This window comes from Protopterus annectens, chromosome 1.part1 (genome assembly GCF_019279795.1).
Source record: "Protopterus annectens isolate FY-2018-M chromosome 1.part1, PAN1.0, whole genome shotgun sequence".
Classification (NCBI taxonomy): Eukaryota; Metazoa; Chordata; order Ceratodontiformes; family Protopteridae; genus Protopterus; species Protopterus annectens.
The window spans coordinates 109496451-109517555 of NC_056726.1; the positions used below are offsets into that span (position 1 = coordinate 109496451).

The window sequence follows — 21105 nt, forward strand, 5'->3', positions numbered from 1 at the left end:
CACGTTGTAAGGGATGTTGATGAAAAGACCATCCCTTACGACACTGTTAGAGCCCACTGAAGAATTCTCAAATGAAGATGAGCAGTGGGTATTAAAGTTACTGCAGTAGGTATTTTTATTGCAGCAGCCATCGACCTTAGGGCTTTGAGTACCATTTTTGCTGGGGGAGACGGATGAGAAAGAACCAATCTGACATGCGATTTCAAACTAAGAACTCTGTTTTGAGACAGAACAGCTAAACACTTCACTGTATCTAGACGAGCTCTTATAAACTCCCAAGACTTGAACTGGTTGCAAAGTGACTTGGCCAGATTGATTGCAATTCCCAGAGAGTGGGATAATTTGAGTAAGTAATCCCTGGTTGTTTCTAAAAGATACCTGATTGACGTGGTAAGGAGACAATCGTCTAAGTAAGGAAACACACTGAATCCAAGCAGTCTTGGATGGGCTGCTACCCCTGCTATGCATTTGGTGAACACCCTGGGGCTGTGGTGAGATTGAAGGGCAAGGCTCTGAACTGATAATGACTGGCTCCCAGCCTAAAGGTGTAGACATCTTTGAGAGCACCTGTTCATTCTGATGTGATAGCATGCGCCTTGAAGATCAATTGAACACACCCAGCTGTCCTTCTGGAGTAGAGGAAGAATGGACTGAACCATGACCATCCAGAATTTAAATTCTTTACAAACTGGTCCAGATAACGGAGATCCAAACTAGGTCTCTGGTCCCCATCCTCTTTGGTGTGCGTGTGTGTGTGTGTGTGTGTGTGTGGGGGGGGGGGGCTCTCAGATGACTATTGTCCAGCAGCTTTTGCATCTCTAGAGCTCCTAAACTTCCTCTGATTGGGTGGAACATTGTGGAGACATTTACTTTGTCTTTGGGGAACTTATAAAAAAGGAATGAAACATCCTCTGGATATGATCTTTTGCACCTACGAATCTTCTGTGATGGCTATCCAGGCTTTTAGATGCAAGGACAAGTACCCCTTGACTGCCTTCACACAGGGACAGTTGGCAACCTTTCAGGAGCACTGAAAGGATCTGTCTGAGAAGGAATCCGGAGACTCTTGATTCTGCAGACCTCCCTCTGCTGCATGGGCGATGTCTTCCATTGTAGCTACTTCTCCCTCTGCCTCTGGGGAAAAAGTGTGTGTGTGACTCTTGGAAAGGTCCTTGAGATTTCTTGAACCGCAACTTTGTACCACTGCACTGGTTCCTTGAAAAACATCTCTGCGGTATAGAAAAGCAGATTCCAACAGCACATAAGGTCCTTCCAACTTTCTCACTGCAGGACAGTCCCTCTAACTGTTGGCCCAAAACAAAGAAGATCCATCAAAAGAAGTGTTGATGAATGATGCTTTGAAGGGCTCACAATCGCACAACAATATCCAGGCATATCTCTTAATGGCTATGCCTGAACTGGCTGCCCATGAAGAACCTTCAGCTACATGTGAGATTAATCTCATGGATACATTAGTAATGAATTGTAGCGTGGCCAGTTGTAAGGAAAAGGATTTCTGTTCCTCTGTGGACACAGACCCAAGGGTACAGTTAGAGAGTTCCTTAACTAAGTCCCTCTGTAACCTTGAGAAATGTGCCAGGAAATTCAGCGACTGCAAGGCAAAGATTGCTGATGCATACACTCGCTTCCCGTACCTGTCCAACGCCCTAGACTCCCTATTAGAGAATGGACAGTGGAACTCTGTTCAGTCAGCTCCTTTTTGGTGGCTGCAGCAACAACCATGGCATCTACAGGGCTTCTCTTGGTCCAGTGAAGTCTGTCAGAGGGGGTAGTCAAAATCTTGTTTGGGCGTTTGGAGGTCAGTTCCACAGAGTTCGGTTCCTTCCGTACCCTGCAGGAGACAAAGTCTATAAGCTCAGCTGCACGTAGGGTAACCCAAGATGTAGATGGTCCAGACCTGAAGGCTTCCAAGAACATTGAGTCCTCCTGGGAAGGGTTTTGGGAAGACCAACCACCTTTCTGGTGAAGGACCTCTAAGATGTTTAAAAACGAGACATCCTCGGGTGGAGATCTAGGGGACCCTTACCCTTCATCAAAATTTGTGTCTTCTGTGAGGGATTCCTGTGGGGAATCCAAGTGCCTCCTTTTGCACAACCTCTTCTGAGGATCCTCCTCAGTGGGGTGTTTTGGGGAGGTGTCAGAAGAAGTGGGGAGTTCCCTGGCAGGAACTGATTGGAAGCTTATCCAGGCTGTATCATAATTCTGCTTTCTATAATGCTGCGATTGCCAAACTGGCCAAAATATGCATCTACACAAAGCCTTAACTAATAAATAAGTCAAACACATGTCTGAGGCAAGTGAGACTCGTATACAAATGCACTACCTGAATGGGAAATAGTTTTGTGCCCAGATAACTCTTCCTACTTGGAGGATGTATGCGATTAGTGGAAGATTGGTGGAAGATCCTCTGGCAGCTTCAATGATCTCTGAGGTCTCTGCAAGTAAAAGGGATACAAAAAAGAGCAAAAAAGTTCAAATGTGGAGCTTGCTGCCCTCCCAAATGAGGAGGACTTGTCAAGCTTGTACTAGGATAAACTACTGTACTTCCAGGATGTTGAAAGGCTGAAAATATATCCCTCTTTAAAACCAAAGGATGATGAGGATGTGTTCTAGTCTTTCTCCTCTAAAGCTGGCTAGAAGGATTGAAGCCACAAGAAACATGTGCAGAGTATGTTTCCATTTCTGAAAAGAGGCTGTATCTACTGTCATCTTTCCACTATCATGCAGCATCGAGCAGATGTAGGGGAATACCACATTCGCCTATGTGTTAAGTAAATTTATGTTGGGAAGGGTGTCCTGCCTCTGGAAGATCTTCACAACACAGTCTGCCCTCATCTGGTACGCCAGAATAGGACTGGAACTGAGGACGATGGAGTCTCGCACAGCATTCACTTCTCTTCACATGTGAAGAGCTGTAAGGATGGTGTCCACGTATATGGCCCACTGCAGAGCAACACTGTATCACTTTTGCATACAGACAAACATGAAGGTGCGCACCACTCAAGCTTGTTCCCATACCACATCATGGTCTAGTTATTTGACTGGAGCAGGAGCAGCTCAGGTTTCAGTAACCATTTCAAAATTTGGAAGGCAATCACTGCCATACCTTTAGCATTGTAAGGAGAAGCAAAACGGACTGAATTGTGAGTATCTTGGGGCTTCTTGACTCAACAAACCTGTTTAAGCTTGATATATCCTGCATGGGTCACCAAGAATTTTTCTTTTTCTGGAGCATAAAATAATCATGAACAGCATCCATGACCCTTCTGCTCCTGGGTTACCTCTTCTATTCAGTTATTTAGCTGAAAAATAATGGATTAAGCATGACTGACATGTTCTCTGGGCACAAATGGAGGGAATTTCTTGAATTCTATGTTGCTTCCTGCATGTACAATGTCTACCACTAACTGGTATGAAATCAGGAAGGCCAGATTCTTTCCAAAGTAAGAGACTCACCCGTCAAAAGATCACAGAGGGAAGCAGTTACAAGTGTTGGTACCAGCGAAGGATCTACTCCCCTGTCTGCATCCATTCCATGGTACCAGGAAAAGATCTACTCCCCTGTCTGCATCCATGAGGACCAACCTATTTTCTTGTATTTTGCCACTGCTGTCTTTTTTGAAACTGCAGCTTCCATTTGAATTTCTCCATCTCCATTTGCCTCCTACACAAGGTCCACTATTTGGTGGGAAAGTTCCTGGAATACCTATGGGATGGGGAAGTTGAAAGAGCTGCTTGACTACGAAAGACAGTTTTCCTCTTCTATTATAGCTTTCTGAAACATTTTGTGGTTGATGGGAAAACACAACTCCTTATCTGGTGATACATTAAGGAGTTGTTCTTTCACATCTTCATGCTGCAACTGCCTCCTCCTAAGTACCGAGATAGAGGCTGCATGCCTAGAAAACCCCGCTGGTTATTTTGTATAGTTTAACTATCCTGTCTTTTCGAAGACTCAGTCTCTTCCTTGAGACATATCCTTGGTTTAAGTATGCTGCCCCAGTATTGGGCCACAAGATGCACACAGACATGGTTTAGTCTGGCATTTAGCACATAGGGGCTTTTAACTGTTAATGAGTTATTTTTTGAACTGGTTCAACAACACTCATATTACAGAGACATCATAATTAGGAGTATAGTTTAAAATGGATTCTGTTATGGCAGCTAAGGATATGTGGGAAGAGGCTAAATAAAAACTGAGAAAATGGAAGCTCTGACTTATGGATATGGATAGCAAGATACATTTAGTGAAATGTTTTTAGTCCCTTTAGTTTTATACACAGGTCAGGCATATTTTTAACAACCACAGGAGAGGTTATGGAAATGAATTAATAGAGCTGAAGTATTTTATATTGAAAGAGAAGAGGGCAAGGGTCAAATGGGATAAGTTGATCCTTCCAACAGAACAAGACAGTTTGGGATTACCCGATTTGAAGGGATATTTCAGAACAACACAGTTAAGCTTCGTATAAGTAGCACAAGCAGAAAGCTATAATTCAAAGTAGAAAGGGAGGATGATAAAACAGTAGGGAAGCTCAAGTAACATGGGCAGACTGGTATTTTGTATGCAGATCCTCAGATCAAACTGATTATTATATTCATAACGCAGCAGAAAGTATTCTAAGAACTAAGCCAACACCGGAATGAAGAAAGGAGATAGTGTTGACAGGGATGACTGCAATTAGGGGTACATAGAATAGGCGGGTCTATATTAGAACATCAAAGTTTCAGGTCTTCGAATGTTCTAATATCGACACCTAGTAGCCGAAAGCTGAAAATAGCGAAGTTTTAGATAATCAAATTCTTTCCTAGGGAAAGAATTCGGTTGTCCGTTCCTGTCGCTTCGCTATTTTCAGCTCTGCAGTGGAAAGTTACGGTTGGGTTCAGGTAAGTGTGCGATTGTGTGGACGTGAGTGTTAGGGTGGGATAGGTGAGTTAGGTTAAGTGTGCGAATGTTTGGACGTTAGGATTAGGGTGGGATAGGTGAGTTAGGGTTAGGGCGCGGGTGAGGTGTGTGTGTGCGACAGTGACGGATCTTAGGGTTAGGGTTTGGGTTAAGGTAAGTGGGTAGATAGTGGTGTATGTACAGTTTAGTGTAGGTTTAGATGTAAGATTTTAGGTGTATGTGTGTGGATTGCTGTTTGTTTGGTGTGTTTGTGTTGTGTGTATGTGTTTTGGAACAGCAAATTATTTGTTCTAAATTTTCGGTCTTACCGGTTTTCGGTTACTAGGTGTCGATATTAGAACATTCAAAGACCTGAAACTTCGATGTTCTAATATAGACCCGAATAGGCAATAGGGAAATGGAATTTACTTGGGAAAAATTGACAAAGGAACCAAGGTAGTGGAAGCAAATAATTAGACAGGAAAATACCAGCACTGATAAAAGTTTTTAGGAGAATCTAGAACAGAAGCTGCTTTAAAAAAAAAAGAAATAATTAGTAGGGTGTGTGAAATATTCCATGGATAACTATAGGAATCAATCAGAGGAGGTTAAAAAGGAATGGGAGGAGAGATTCGATAAGCAATTCACAAAAAATGTGTGTGTGTGTGTGTGTGTGTGTGTGTGTGTGTGTGTGTGTGTGTGTGTGTGTGTGTGTGTGTGTGCGCGCGCGTATAAGGCTCCCAAATATGCAACAAAGTCTGAGGGTGTGGTCCTGCTTATAAAACCCCATTTCTCCTTTTTATGAGTTAAAAAGGAACAGATGTACAAATACCAAATGGAAATTCCTGAAAAGGTCTGTTAGGATGCTACGGATATTAAAAAGTTTTTTAATTAATTTTCCTACTGATCTAGCCTACTTGGGGCCTCTAAAAGAGTAGTAAAGTAATCCAGTGTTGATGGTTGGTTGTTTTCTCTCAATAAAGTGTGGAGACAGTTTACGAGTTGAAATCCAGATCCTTTATCATTGTTGATGGATGAATGCTTTTTCATTCCAACATGGGAACCTAGGGCATTAAGCTTTTCGCTGGTGACTAGGCTTTAAGCCCAAACTTAGAAAATATTAAACAAAAGTGGCCATTGAAACAAAGAGGCATGACTTAAGGAAAGACTGAAAAATTATATCAAAACTTCAAAATAAAAATGCTGGAAAAAGCTGTGGTAGCTCGACTTTAACATGCACACACTAGTTCAGATCAGTTCCCTTGAGTAGCAGGGAAACGAATGAAGGACATCCTGCCCCATCTACTTATGGGCAGTACTCTCACAACTTAGAAGAGAAAGTGGACATCACAACAAAAAGGCAGGCTTGCAATCTATTGCTGAGAAGTCTGAACTGAAAGCTTTACCTGGCTAAAGAATGACACTTTTACAAGATGACTTTACTGAAAGTTCCCCATGATCTACATTTTATAATGCTTAGATACCCCCTTACCATTCTAGGCACTGCAATAACTTACTGTGGTAACATAAGTATGGTAACAATTTACAAATGTTAAATGAATCATTTCATGAGACACTTCCTCACAACCATTTAATGCAAACGGAATTATACGAAGTTTATGAAGAAAATGAGTTAAGTAAACTTGCCCTTCTGGTTGTTTAAAAGTGACTTTATTCTTTTCTTCAATGATTTCTCCTTCTCCTGGCTTGTCAAGGAATTCTGAGCATTCTGAACAAGACTGGACTGACTTACTTGAGTGACACTGTTATCTTTGGAATGCTTGCTGGTGTTTTCTGTCACTGAAATTAAAAAAAAAAAAGAACAAGACTATAAAAACATACAGTGTAGGTGGCTCCACACTCCAGTTACTCAAGTGTCCAGAAAGAAACAGATGACTAAAAGAAAAGGAATCTCTAAGGCCAGCATCAACAACCAAATATTGCCATAAACTGAAATAAATTATGAAAAAACAAACAAAAAAATGAAAATAAATAAAAATAGACATTTCAACCAAAATCCATAATTAAGAGGCCTGAAAATGTCAACAGGGCAGGTGTTAGCATTTTGGGGCCCCCCAGCAAATGTCAAGTTGGGGGTCTCCTAGTCATTTCTAGCCTATCACTCTGTCACTGCCACCCCTACTAAGGGACCTTTTATTTCATGCTGCAAACTTTTAGGAGTGGTATGTACAGACTGACATGCAGCTTCAGTGCTCTTACATTACAACAGGACTGTGCACCACACTATGTTGGTTCACTTCACAGAGGGACATTCACAGCTACTAGCATTTAGTTGCAATAGCAATACATTACAATGACTCTACGTACAGGATTGGACTTAGGTGAAATGGTGCTCTAGGCAATGCCTACAGTTTCATCCTTCCAAAACATATACACACACCCCAGTGCTCCCCTTTATTTCCCCCTCCCCCTATCTTAGTGTCCCCATACCATGCACATTACTTCTTCCTTCCTTTTCTCACATTTTGCCTTAACTCTTTTGATTTTTCAAGAAGCCATAACTTTCTGTATGTTCTGAAGTGCATTTTATTTTGTTCTTTTTACACAACCTTTTCATCCAGTGACGGCTCTCAGAAATTATGATTAAGGAAAAGAAATTCACTGTAGCTATTCAACTTTAGTTTTCCTTGCATCCTTTCATCACACCTTTCCTGACCAAGACATAGATGCTCTGTGATGCATTTTGAAGCATTTTCCCAACTTTTTAGTCCAGTGGTAGTCTAAAAAATCATGAGGAAGAAAAAGAGTTTGCTTTGTTTTTTTCTTTTTCTTTCAAGGATGACATACATTGTGCCCAAGACCTAATGCCCAAAGCTGATAAAATAGTAGCTCGCAACAAACAAGCTGTTGTGAGGATACAGAGATCATATTGGGAAATACTGCCTGCCTCCCTACCCCCCCCCAAAAAAAATACTGTCACTGCCTGTGCATCCTTTTAGTGTTAGACTGAGGTGAAAGCAAAAGTTCAAATAGCTAAAGTCATGCATTACAAGTTATACTGTCATACACAGTCAGAATTCCTCCTCACTCCTCACCCCTAACCCCAATGGCAGCCACCTGAATGCATGTCTGATGTGTGACTGTGAGGAAAGTGAAAAAATTATTACAGTAATGTATTCTACTTTGCTGCTCCCAGACAGTACACTGCCCCTACACAAGCTACAGTAACCTTCTCTGCATACCTCTGAGGTTTGTGAGAAAAGTAAAAGAAACAATGACCTTACTGTTCCCAGGCCAAACACAAGCTATAATGACCTCCTGTGCACACCTCCAAGTTTTGACTGTGATGAAGATTAAAGCAGTAATGACCACACAATCCTCAGCACCCTCACCCCATACATAACCTACAGCAACCTCCCATATGCAGACATGTGAGTGGGACTGGTTTTAGCATCTGCGTTTGAGGACAGAGGTCACCACTAAGTCGATATCAAAATCCATTTATACAGCGGGGTGTGGCGGCCACCAGACACCTAGATGATCTAAGTGTCTGAATGTTATGTGATATATTGTTGCCTTACTTTTGAAAGATAATTACTTGCTAACTGGACTTTTATTGATACACAGAAGTGTTATATATGTGTCACGGTATTATTGGGCGTGTGCACATACAAAAGTCAATTATTTTTTTTACACACACACACACACACACACACACACACACACACACACACACACACACACACCATAGCAATACTAGTTTTACACTTACTTCAGCAAACAGTAATACTGTACAACACTGGCACTGACACAACTGATTTACTGTTGTTTAGCCGTCATCAAATAGCAGCAGGGGTAAGTCAATTTTCTTTGCCTCATTGAGGAGTAGGGGTAAGTCACTTTTCTTTGCCTCATTGAGGAACACTGTATAACTATCACTGTCCCTGATTTCACAGACCGTCCACGATTTTGCCTCAAAATTTTGCTCATTCCTTTATAAAAAGTTTGACTTGCTGGAAAATCAATCAGGATTACAGTCAGTCAATAAATCCAGAAAGCAGGGTTTCATTCTTCTTTTTTGTATGTTGATACAAAATGTGTTATTTTGTTGAGTTTGTAAGAGAATTAAGAGTAACATTTAAAATATGTTCCTGATTTTGAGCTGCTATTATTTATGGCTTTGCTCAGAATTCTTCACCAAAGAAACAGAGTTTCAGCACCTGGTGTTCTGTCAGTATTTATAAAATTCCCTAGAAGAGAAAAACATCCCTGAAGACTATAAGCATCGGCTCTTCTTAAAATCCAAGGTATGCACTGAGATAAATCTCTTAAGTGCTTAATTTGGTCATGTTCGTTATCAGCTTTATTCTAACAGTCATATCACAACCCTGTTCAAGTTAAAGAGCGTAATCAGGAAATTTATACGTTTTTCCTCCTCATTTTTCCCCACAGCAACAGCTTTTTTGGGGCCCCCACACAGTCAAGGATGATTAAGGCCCCCCTCCCAAAAGCTATGGGAGTTGCAGGTACTTAAACCTGGCTAGGTTGTCTGTTTTTGTGGAGAGGATGTCCATCAGTAGGATTTAACTAAGCGAGGGGCACAATGTCATCAGTAAAACTTTAATGGAAATGAATGTGAAGCCTATAACTTGATAAAACACTGCTAATATAACCAGAGATATTGGAGTTTTAAAGGAGATATAAATAAGAGTTATTATTTCCCACTTCGTTTGACAGACATGTTACAAAATATCAAGATAAGACAACTTTATGTGGATGGGGGCCCCCTAGGACTGGGGAGGGGGTTGGGGGGGGTGGCGAACCGACCACAGGGTTCGCTGGTGCCTAACGCTGGTTATGAATGTTAGTAGCTGTAACTTCTAAATTACAGTGTAAAAGCAACAATACATACATTTCATTCTACTTATATGGCATATCCGGTTGGGGCAAAGGCCATTTTCTGGAATGACAAAAGGTAATATTTATAAACAAGAAATTTTGTTCACGACAATAGGGAAAAAACTCTCTTGTTCTTTGTTGAAACTGAAGAAATTCCAAGCAAGCAGCAAAGATTGGTTGTGCATGGAAGAATAGACTGTGGCATTTTCAAGTGAGTGGGGCTGAAGAAACAACAGGGTAACAGAGCAGGAGAAGCTACACGCTGCATTTTTTTTGAATAGTGTTAGATCACCTAATATAGTACGAAGTGCTGACATGGAAAATGATAAAGTGACTTTTAATATGATTTGAAGGCTAAGATATAACAGAAGTAAATACTGCAACTGTGGTAGAATTACCAATGGTAGACAGAGGTTTAGACAGCCACAACCTGAATGAGTCTGAAGCTCTTCTGAAATATAAACCAGGAATAATGTTAGAAAATATCAATGAGGAGGCACACAAAAAATAAGAATTCAGGCTGAGAAGTATGGTATGAGCCACAGTGGAGTAAACTGGCAATGCTCCAAAGAAATTAGTAAGCTTGACAGTAGGGGTGGAATGGTTACTATGTTGCGACTATTACAAAGGAATATGTTTATACGTGTCCTAACAACTCCTTAAGCTCTACTTCACTTAACTAGTCAACTGTGTCCTACTGCAGACTAAATCATCACGGGAAAACTATCCTTGCGGCATGTAATACGCAGGCTGAGCCAAACATTTCAGTGTCTTTGTTACAATGCACAGTGAACACTCAATGTACATTAAGTTTCATGTGCAGCTTTGCATGCAGTGCATATGGGTAATAATTTTATGTTGCTGCCATTTGAACTATAACTTAGAAATGTTTGTCATTTAGCCCTGTACTTTTAACCTTACTGCAGCACAACACAGTAAACTACCAGTTTAACATTCACTGACAATGATGGCATACCATCTCCAGTATTACACTGCATCACAATCTTGGCAGAACATGTAACATCTTTATTTAATTTAATCTTTTAAAGTAGTGCTTACTGCCTAGGCATGCTGCCAACAGCCTCCCTTCAGCTGAACTTTGCCAATGCACTGGAAATGACATTACCACACATCAACTAATAGCACCTCTGTGCTTTAAATTTGCTTCCCCAAGGCCTGACAATCACAAATGCAGGCTATGTGCTACAGTTCCGGTATTCACACCAGACAGACAAACTGCATTGACAAAAAGATAAAGTGGCAAGATTGTCATTACACCTGCTAAAGTCAGTAAAACAAGAAAACACTGGCAAGAGGAGTAAGACTTGCATGACAGCATTAGATGTGCCTGGAATTCACTGACACTACCAGCTTAAGGCAGTAGACAACTCATTGACAGAGGCTCAGCAGGTGCCTGCTGATGCCACACAGATCGTCTCTCATCTGGTAGGTGGTGAGCATTATTTTCTGCTTAACCTTTACTAACATGCTGTTAAAATTCAACAATCTCATCTAGTTACATAAGAATACATGTTTTAAGCTTTACTTCTCACTGAATCTACTGCCACAGCCCACTAATATACATCTGGTGAATATCAAAAACACAGTAACACACCTACAGCACTACACCATTATACCTTAACATTACGTTTGCTAGTAGTGTTACATTAAAACATCCATTACAAAAAGACCATAAAATACGTTAAAATAAATGGTGGGGAGAAAACAACTTTCAGCCCAGTTAAGACACAAATACCATATTCACAAGCAATTTAATGCTTGAGGAAGTGCTCATTTATAATTTCAAAAGAGTAAAGGGGGAAAAAGCTTTCTACATCTCATCTGCTCTTTTTCACCCTCCCCAGCCACTCGCATAATAGATCAGTTCCTTGGGTATCTCTAACTCATAGTCCCTTAGTGATATTCCATTTCAGACCAAGCAGCTGCATGTCAAAAGGGGCAACAGACCTACTTAAGTGAGAATAATGGCTGTGAAAAGTCCAAGTAATTAAGCAAAGGACTATCTGCTGTAATGAACCTCACCATCTTATGTTTAGAAATGTACATGTGTTTTCAACTGTTACAAGTAAAACTGTTTGGCTACCTGTTTTGGGTGGTGGCAGTTGCGTAGATGATTTTAAGACAGGTGGTTTTACTGCTGAAGATGTTGATGGCTTTTCCATAGATTCACCATCTAGTAATCGCCAGTTGCTTCTCGTTCGAACAGTGGGTGCAAATTCAGGTCCTTTTCCATTGATTTGAGTAGCAGGGGATTTCAGTGTTGTAGGTTTCATGGGTGCAGTGGGCAAAGAAGTAGATGCTTCCATTTTGACTTGAGGTCTTGTCAACCGTTTTTTTCTTTCAGGACTGTGGAAAAACAGAAAGTTAGTAAATAATCTTAAATTTCTTCACCAAATAAAACTTAAAAGTACAAGACACAATGGACTAAGCAATCAACAACCAGAAGCAGTTCTCATGAGAACACTCATCACATACTTTGATCTTGAGAAAACCTCTGCTTTTGGAAGAATACGTCTGTATATCCTGCTTATACTCACATTTACAGCTCTTCTTAAAATCACAAGCTTTAATGCTCTGGATGCAAACAAACTATCTGGCATGAGCAAAATATACCAACATGACAGCTAAAGGGCAGGCCTCAATGGCTCTTGATCTCTACTTGAAAGAGATACTCTCATCAAATCAGATGATCCACAAAAGGACTATCCACAATAGGTCCATCCTTCCCACCTATCACCATCTAGCAAACTTGTCTTGGAAGATCATTCGTCTGAGGGTGTGCACATCACACAAAATCTGCATTCCATATAGGGCTATTTCTGGGGGAGGAGCCATAAGCTCTAAGACATGCCTTAGAATGACCACATCTAGAAACAACTGTGCTGTGGTGATGGTTCAAATCAGGACAGACAGAGAAAACTGTTCCCCAAACAGTGGGACCTAGAATTACATACTTTATTTATTTATTTATTTTTAAAATAAGCAGTTTATTTTGCAAAAGAGAGAGGATAATCCTGTTACTACAAAACGTCCTTGGAAAAATGCCAAATGATGACTAATTGGTTCATTAATCAGTGCTCTCTTGGCTGGGTCACTGCACACACAGCCAAATGTTATGCCTTGTCAGGTCCAGTCAAAGCCTACTTCTCACACACAGTGTGAGTGTGTAAGGAAATCACAGTATATGGAGAAAAGCAGCAAAGACACAGGGAGAACATGCAGATTCCAGATAGTTACTAGATGTCAGGAGGAAGCTGGACTATGAATATGTTTGACCGACATCTTCCCACTTACTTACCAGTCTTGTCATTCTTTGATGAAGAATGAAATCTTGCTGTTTCACATGCGTTTGGAGATATTCCTGAAGTTATCTAGGACTTGCAAATACAGTCTTTTCTGACAACTTTTTAGCACAACATTTCAAGGTGATATTTCAGCCCAAGATGACAAATGTACGAGTGATATTCAACCTGAAGAACTACTTAAAAGTGCAATGTTTCAATTAACACAGCATTATTTAACACAAGAATAAATAAACCATCTATCTACATTCATGGTTCATAGGTAGGTATTGGGCTACTGGTCCTAGAACCTATATAAGCCTAGCCAAACGGTACCCTGTCTTTTGCCACCCAAGAAAATTATGTTCCTGTGCCCCTGTCAAGCAGAGCCACAGAAGTGGTCCCCGGGGTGAATTTCCTATCTCCCATCCAACCATCAAGATTTTTCTTGAAGAGTGCTAATGAGGAGCTTTGTTTGATATAGATAGGTAGTTTGTTCCAGAGTATGGGAAGTCTCCGGGACAGGAATCTATCCCTCCAGCATGTTCTGTTTATTGTGGTGACAAGGTTTAGGTCCCTACAGCGTGTAGCTCGGAGGGAATGGGATTTTTTTAAGTGGAGCATGTCCAACAGCTCTGGGTTTGACCTAGCTTTGTATGTTAGGCAGAGATCACCTCTGAGTAGGCGATATGTGACAGAGTAAAGCTAGAGTTTTTTGAGACGGTCTGCGTAGGGCATCTGTTTGAGGCCGGTAATCCTTTGTGAGGTATTTCTGTGGCCTTTCAAGTTGTTGTAGATGTCTTGTGAGGTACATAACAAAAAGGGCGTTGTACTCTATAATTGGTCTAATGAGTGATTAGTAGAGGGGAAGAAATTACCTCTTTTTTCCTGGATGAGAAACCTTTTGTGATGAGGTGTGCCACGTAGAAGATTTCCTGACTACCGTGGCGATGTGATTATCAAAGGAGAGACTACTGTCCACCTGTGTCCCAAGGTCTCTTATCACACTTTCGGTGTTAAGTAGACTACTGCCTATGTGGTAGTTCATGGGTACAGAGTTTTTACCAAAAGGGATGACAATGCACTTTTTGGCATTGAGCTTGAGGCCATGGCTTTGACACCAGGCATCTGTCTCAGTGAGGCCCTTTTGTAGGATGCCCACATCATTAGGAGTTTTGATTATGGCTCCTAGTTTGCAGTCATCTGCGAAATTTGTTAGCCAAAGACCTTCTGTGTTAGCCTGTACTTCAGAGAAGTAGATACCAAACAGGAGAAGATCCAGGACTAAACCCTGTGGTACTCCACTTGTCACTGCTCTGAAGTTGGATTTAGAGTCTGGTCCTTGTTCACTGAAGGGAAACACAAAAACCTACGAAGCTCCACTCCTTGGAGTACAGTAAGATAGATTCGCTGCTTGCCCATTCGGGGAAACCTTGGGCAAATCCTCTCAATTTGGATTCAGGCATTCTTTCCTGTGTTTGAAACATCCTTAAACTTGCAAAGAAAATAGGGCAAAAGTCAGTCACTTACCCTACAACACACTGCGACAAACAAACCGCACTTTTAGATTACTATACAGCTGGATTTTGTGTTATGGCCTTAAATGTGAGAATCTACACAACTCATGGGCTTTCCAGTCTGAACTCCAATCCCATAACTTGGAATACACAAAAAAGAACATGAAATTACATACCTGTACAGTACAGGAAAATCCATTCATACATGCTGGAGTGCAAGATCATCCAAAAATTAGACAGCTAGAGAGAAATGGGCATCCAGTGCTGAAGGAATGCTAGTAGATCATAAGATGTGGTGAATACATATCTGTTAAACATGACTAAGTTCCTCTATATTTGGGCATCTGCTGGAAAGCATCTTAAGCAGTAGCAAATTATACTTCTTTTAAACAGTGGAACCAAAAGAGGTTTTAGAGCAAGTGCTCAGAAGACAAAGTCTTAAAGCAGTGATGTTCCAAAGGAGAGCAAACTCCTGGAATAATAGTCCAAACAATAGCATTTGGTAAAGGTGTGAACCAAATGTCCAAGTGGCTGTAGCATCAATGTCCACAGTGAAGCCATTTTTGAAATGAAAGACCGACTTTAACAGCAGTTCTGAATCCACTTTTGGAAGGAAGTGTAAGCTAGGTCAAATGAATGCCTGATCCTTGTCAAAGATAAAACAGGTCTCCCTAGAAATAAGAACCTGCTACACAGAAATCCTACAGGCAGATGTGACAACTGCCAAGAACATCATCTTCTAAACACAAATTTTAGAGCTGATTAATCCATCAGGGTCTGGATGTAAGATGGCCTAACGGCAGTCATAAAATTCAAATCCAAAGGAGGAACAGTTCCTGACCAGCAAGGTAAGAAACAGCCTACCTTTCCAAAACATCACAATATACAGCAATACTAGAGACATGTACCACAAGTGGGATAAAGCACACCCAAGTTATGCTTCCTGCCTGAATATGACCAGAATCACCTGCAAAGAGAGTACTTTGCTACTCAGATGGTAAAGTTCTTTTTGTCAGCAGAATATGTCTTGAGTGGAAAGCTTTCAGGCAGCTTTAATCAGCTTTGATATACTCCAACAGAAGGGCTGGTACAAGCAGAAGATGTAAAGGAGGAAACAAACTCTAAAGTGGAGTCAGTAGATGTCCCAGATATGTCACAGATTGAAACAGGTTTTATATCCACAATAAAGCAACACAGACAAGCTTTAGTCACTTCTCCCTGAAAATGTGCAATTAAGGATAGAATAAAAGCAAATGATGGTAAGGCATGTAGAAGTGTTTTCTGCATCAACAGGGATAACTACTAAATTTCCCATGCAATGCTGAAAGGAGAAGCATAAAGGAGGTGGGGGGAGGCACTTTTTCCTGTGAGGCAAAAAGGGCAAACAGATCAATATCTGGGATACTCACTGCTATGAAGATCATGGGAAGGCATTATTTTCTTACTTTCAGTTCCAGGAAAATGCTGGAACATTGCATCAGGGAGTCAACCTATGCATTCCCTTCTCCTTTACTGAGAAAGGCTGCCAAGAGCTTAACCACAATCTACCATCATAAAACATCTGCAAATTAAAAAAAATAAATTACATACTCATCTAATAACAAAAAAAAAAAAAAAAAAAAAAAAAATAGCAGTTTCTTCAGAAATTCCAGACATTCAAAAGAGACAACAAGGATTACCAGCAGCAGAGCACCTTCTTGAAGCACTAATATGGTGCACCAGCATCCTCAATCTCTTTACCAGCCTCAGATGTGGGTTAGGTTAAGACCTGGGGAGACTAAGGTGAGTCTGGTAAAATCAGTGAACTTGGAGAGAAATGGTCAGTTGAAGGGAGGAAAAAAAAATGAGGCAAACTCAACACCCTCAGGAGTGGGGAAGACGAGAAAAAGTATGGAGAAGCCAGGGGACTCCAAACAAAGGACAGACTGCTGTAGAGATGCTTCTACCTCTCCCAACTCCTATTATGTAACCCCAAAGAAAAAGGCTGAACGCTTGGAAGGGCCATTATCTACACAGTCATGAGGGTGGTTTGTACAAATGCCACTACTCTATTCCTTTACAATTTCATTGTGGGGAAAGGGAAGATAGCCCAAGGTTCAGGTAAGTGTACCCCCCCCCCCAACAACAAGGTCCTCTGAAGATCACCCGGTGTCACTGGACATGGAACAACTCAGCTCCTCCACCGCCACTCAACAGCTGCCATCATGCTGAATGCAGAATATGGAAATGTTTCTACTATGAGGTTAACTCAAGTCCACCAGTTGCTGATGTGTCTCTGCATGTCCATGTCACCATGGGAATTTCCTGCACCCACAAAAGATGCACACACACACACACACACACACACACACACACACACACACACACACACACACACACACACACACACACACACACACGTCTCACCGGCTACAGTCACTGTAATGGCAGCACCAAAATCTTTAGTAGGCAGTGTTGGTATGCATAGAAGCGGAAGATGTAATGTATCCAAGCATGCAACAAGTGGCTCTGGTTTATCATAGGAGGTTAGTAGTTTATTGGCCCTACGGCCTTTACAAGCCTAACCATGTTATACCTTTGTTCCGTTAAAGACCAAGACATATAGTCTATATATCTGCAATGAGAATCTAGGATCAGCACTGACTGCCCCTGTCCAAGAGGGACACAGGTGAAACCCTTGGAGTAAATTTACTGTTTCCCATCCAATTGTCCAAGTTACACTTAAATAGGGTCATTGAGGAGCACTTTTTTATGTGAACGGGAAGTTTGTTCCAGAGGAGTGGCAACCTCTGGAATAAGTATCTGTCTCTACAACATGTCTTGTTAATGTTGCAGGCAAAGTTAAGGTCCTTACAGCGAGTGACTCTTGTCCCATTTGATTTGCGGATTTGCAGCATTTCCATTAAGGCAGGGTTCGAGATTGCTCTGTAGGCTGGGCATAAGTTGCCTCTAAGCAGAGTACAGTGACAGGGCCTTCAGGCTGTCCATGTAGGTCATGTGTTGTAGGCCCTAAATGTTCTTTGTGAGAAAGCTCTGAGGTCTCTCCAGCTGCTGCAGGTGTCTGGTAAGGTACATACAGAAGGGAGCACTGTTCTCTATTATTGGTCTGATGAAGACCAAGTAGCGGGGAGTTATAACCTCCTTAGCTTTAGATGGTGCACCCTTACATACGAGATGTGCAACATAGTGGGCCTTCCTTACCACTGTGGACACATGGTGATAAAAGTTAAGGTTGCTATCGACACGTATTTCCAAATCTCTCACCACTGGATTTGAATTTAAGGTGGTATTATTAATATTGTAATTTGCAGGAACTTCTTTGCCGAAGGGGATGCTAATGCATTTTTTTTGCACTGAGTTTAAGTCCGTGTCTCTGGCACCAATCATTTGTTTTTATGAGCCCATTGTGTAAAATGTTGGTATTGTTGGGGGTTTCTATAATTGCACTCAGTTTGTAGTCATCATTGAACTTGGTAAATCACAGGCTATCTATTTTCATCTGGATTTCTGAGAAATAGATTCCCAACAGCAGGGGGCCAGCACAGAACCCTGTAGAACACCACTGGTAACAGATCTACTGGCAGAGGTGGAGTCTCCAACTTTGACTATATGCATTCTGTCGATGAGCCAGTTGGCTGCCCATCTAATGGCATATGGCTTAATCCCCATTTGGGTGAGTTTCTCAATGATGCCTGAGTGGCGGATTGTGTCAAAGGCCTTGGCCAAGTCGAGATATGCAGCATGTACAGTTTTGCCTTCATCTAGGGCTTTGGTGACACTCCTGAAGAAGTCCACCAGGTTTAATAGGCATGATCTGCACTTGATGAAGCCAAACTGGGTCGGGTCAAGAGTTTGAAGGTGGTCTATATTCTTGTTGAGGTCCACGATGATTCTCTTCATGGCCTTACAAATAAGTCTGGTTAGGTTTAAGGGTCTATAGTTCCCAGGGTTGGTTGAGGGACCCCCTTTGTGCAAGGGGTTCATGGTTGCTGTTTTCCACTCTGCTAGGACAAAGCCAGTACGTAGAATGAAGCAGAAGAGACTGCACAGTGGTTCCGCTAACTCCTGTTTTAGACTGTTTAGTAAGCAGCCTGGAATGTTATCAGGTCCCATACGGGCTGTGTTTTTGGCCTTGGAGAGTGCGGTTATGACTTGCTCTTTGGTGATACTGTGTAGAAGACTATATTCAGGTAAGCTTTGGGTATGGTTGGTGGGAACAGCGGAGTGAGGTGGTCATCAAACCTTTCTGCTAGCATGCTGACAATGTCCTCATGTTCAGTATAAGAGGTATCGTCCAGTATAAGTGGTATCGTCCACTACTAAAACGGCACAGAGCTGGCCTTCCCTTTTAGGTTTTGAACATAGCTAAAGAATGCCTTGTGCTTATCGTTAGCTAGGGAAGCTAATTTAGTGCCGCAATTAGCTTTAGAGGACTTTACAAGATGTCTAATTTGTATGTTTAAGCTGTGGAACATGTTCTTCTGCTGACACTGTTCTCTCATTCTTTGACAGCAGTTTCTTTCTTTTGCTGTATAAACTATTTATGCCAGACATTCACCAGGGTGACTTGTTTTTTCTTTTTGTGAGGACCTTGTTTTGATCCATTCCAGTACATCTGAGTCTATACATTTGTATAGGTGTTTATACAAGGGATTTGTGTACACTTCAGTATAGGAGGCATTGCTATCAGTGGTGGCAGGAGGTTTGAAACTATTTATACCATCACTTAGAAGGCTATAGTTTGCTTTGGAGAAAATTTTCAACCTTTTTGCTCGGGGGGGGGTAGTCAGGTATGATCATTACTTTGAATGAGACTGATTTATGACGACTTCACTAGGGAGGGTCCCCACACACGGGGTGGTGCAGCAATCTCCCATGTTGGTGAGTACTAGGGCAAGGACAACAGAGTCCCTTATGGGGGTGCTGACTATCTGTTCGAGAGCATTTGTGTTAAAGTCCAGGAACTTTAGAGGGAGTGTGTTTGTGCTCATATACATTTCTCAATCAATGGAAGGATACTTATAAAGTCACCCAAGAACAAGGTGTTTGGCTGTACTGTAAGTGACTCACGTAGGTCCAGGAAGGCAGTGTGGGTTTCATGGTTCACGGTGGAGGCCCTGCAGCTAACAAGAAAATGGAGGGAGACTTGGAGTAACTCTAGGGAGTTGTACTGTTTAATCAGTCTTGAGGTGTATTTGTCTTTAATGAAGATGGATACACCTCCTCCTTTGATACTGATAATAAAGCACATATACTGAAGGAATTTTTTGCTAGTATTCTGAGTACAGTGATTTATGCAGTTAGATGTAATTGTTTGAATGTTAAATGATACGTTGGTCAAACCAAAAAAAGTGTCAAGGTTAGGATTCAGAAGTTTTCAGATACATGTAGTAAGGATGTGAGAATCCATGCTATGGAACACTATAACAGCAATATAAGTGATTTTTTTTCTTTTTTTGGCTGCCATTCATCTACTTGTTGGTACGGACATTGTTGAGGCTTTGAACATCTTAGAGGCAAAAATGAATTTAAAATTTGGGACATTATCACCATCAGATCTGAATAATGACATTCCATGGTAGTATTTGATACAAAATGTTTTTGGTAAAGTTACAACTTGTTTAATTGGCCAAAAACTGAAGGGTGTATTTAAATGATGAATATTTCATGAATTAGGTTCATAGGTTTATACTAGGCTATCTGCCCTAAGGCATTTATAAGCCTAGCCCAAAGTTTTGTGGCTTACGCCACCCCTTATGTTAAAAAATACTGTGCCCATTAGTTTGTTGTGCCTCTGTCCAGCAGTGACACAGAGATGATTCCCGGGGTAAACCTACGATCTCCCATCCACCGGTCAAGATTTCTCTTGAACAGAGCCAGCGAGGTGCTCTGCCTCACATGGACCGGGATTTTATTCCACAGCATAGGGAGTCTCTGGGTGACAAATCTATCCCTCCAGCATGTCCTATTTATATCCGTGCTAAGGTTTAAGTCGCTTGCTCTAGTGGATCTGGTAGATTTGGATTTTTTGAGGTGGAGCATGTCCATTAATTCCGGGTTGGACATGGCCTTGTAGGTCAGGCACAGGTCACCTCTGAGCAGGCGGTATGTGACTGAATAGAGCTGGAGTTTCTTCAGTCTGGCAGCATACGACAGATTTTGGAGTCCCTTTATCCTTTTGGTGAGGAACTTTTGGGGTCTCTCCAATTGCTGCAGGTGTCGGGTGAGATACATCCCGAATGGGGCATTGTACTCGATCATTGGTCTGATAAGTGAAGAGTACAGGGGAACAATGACCTCACTTGATCTGGATGTGAATCCCTTCATGAGCAGGTGGGCAATGTAGAAGGTCTTTCTAACCACTTTAGCAATGTGAGTGTCAAAAGAAAGGCCACTGTCAACCTGGGCCCCCAGGTCCCTGATAACCTCTTCTGTGCTTAATGGATTGCCACCTATATGGTAGCTTGGGGTTACCTTGTTTTTCCCGAAGGGTATGACTATACATTTATTGGCATTTAAC

The 21105-nt window shown here is 41.5% G+C and overlaps 1 protein-coding gene across 1 annotated transcript in view; it reads right to left on the reverse strand.

The window, feature by feature from the left end:
- LOC122814218 (pleckstrin homology domain interacting protein) overlaps window positions 1-21105 on the reverse strand; it is a 2625611-nt gene that overhangs the window by 18349 nt on the left and 2586157 nt on the right. Inside the window, 2 exon segments of the mRNA XM_044086823.1 lie at window positions 6554-6706; window positions 11871-12133. Of these exon segments, the coding sequence (XP_043942758.1) occupies window positions 6554-6706; window positions 11871-12133 (416 nt within the window).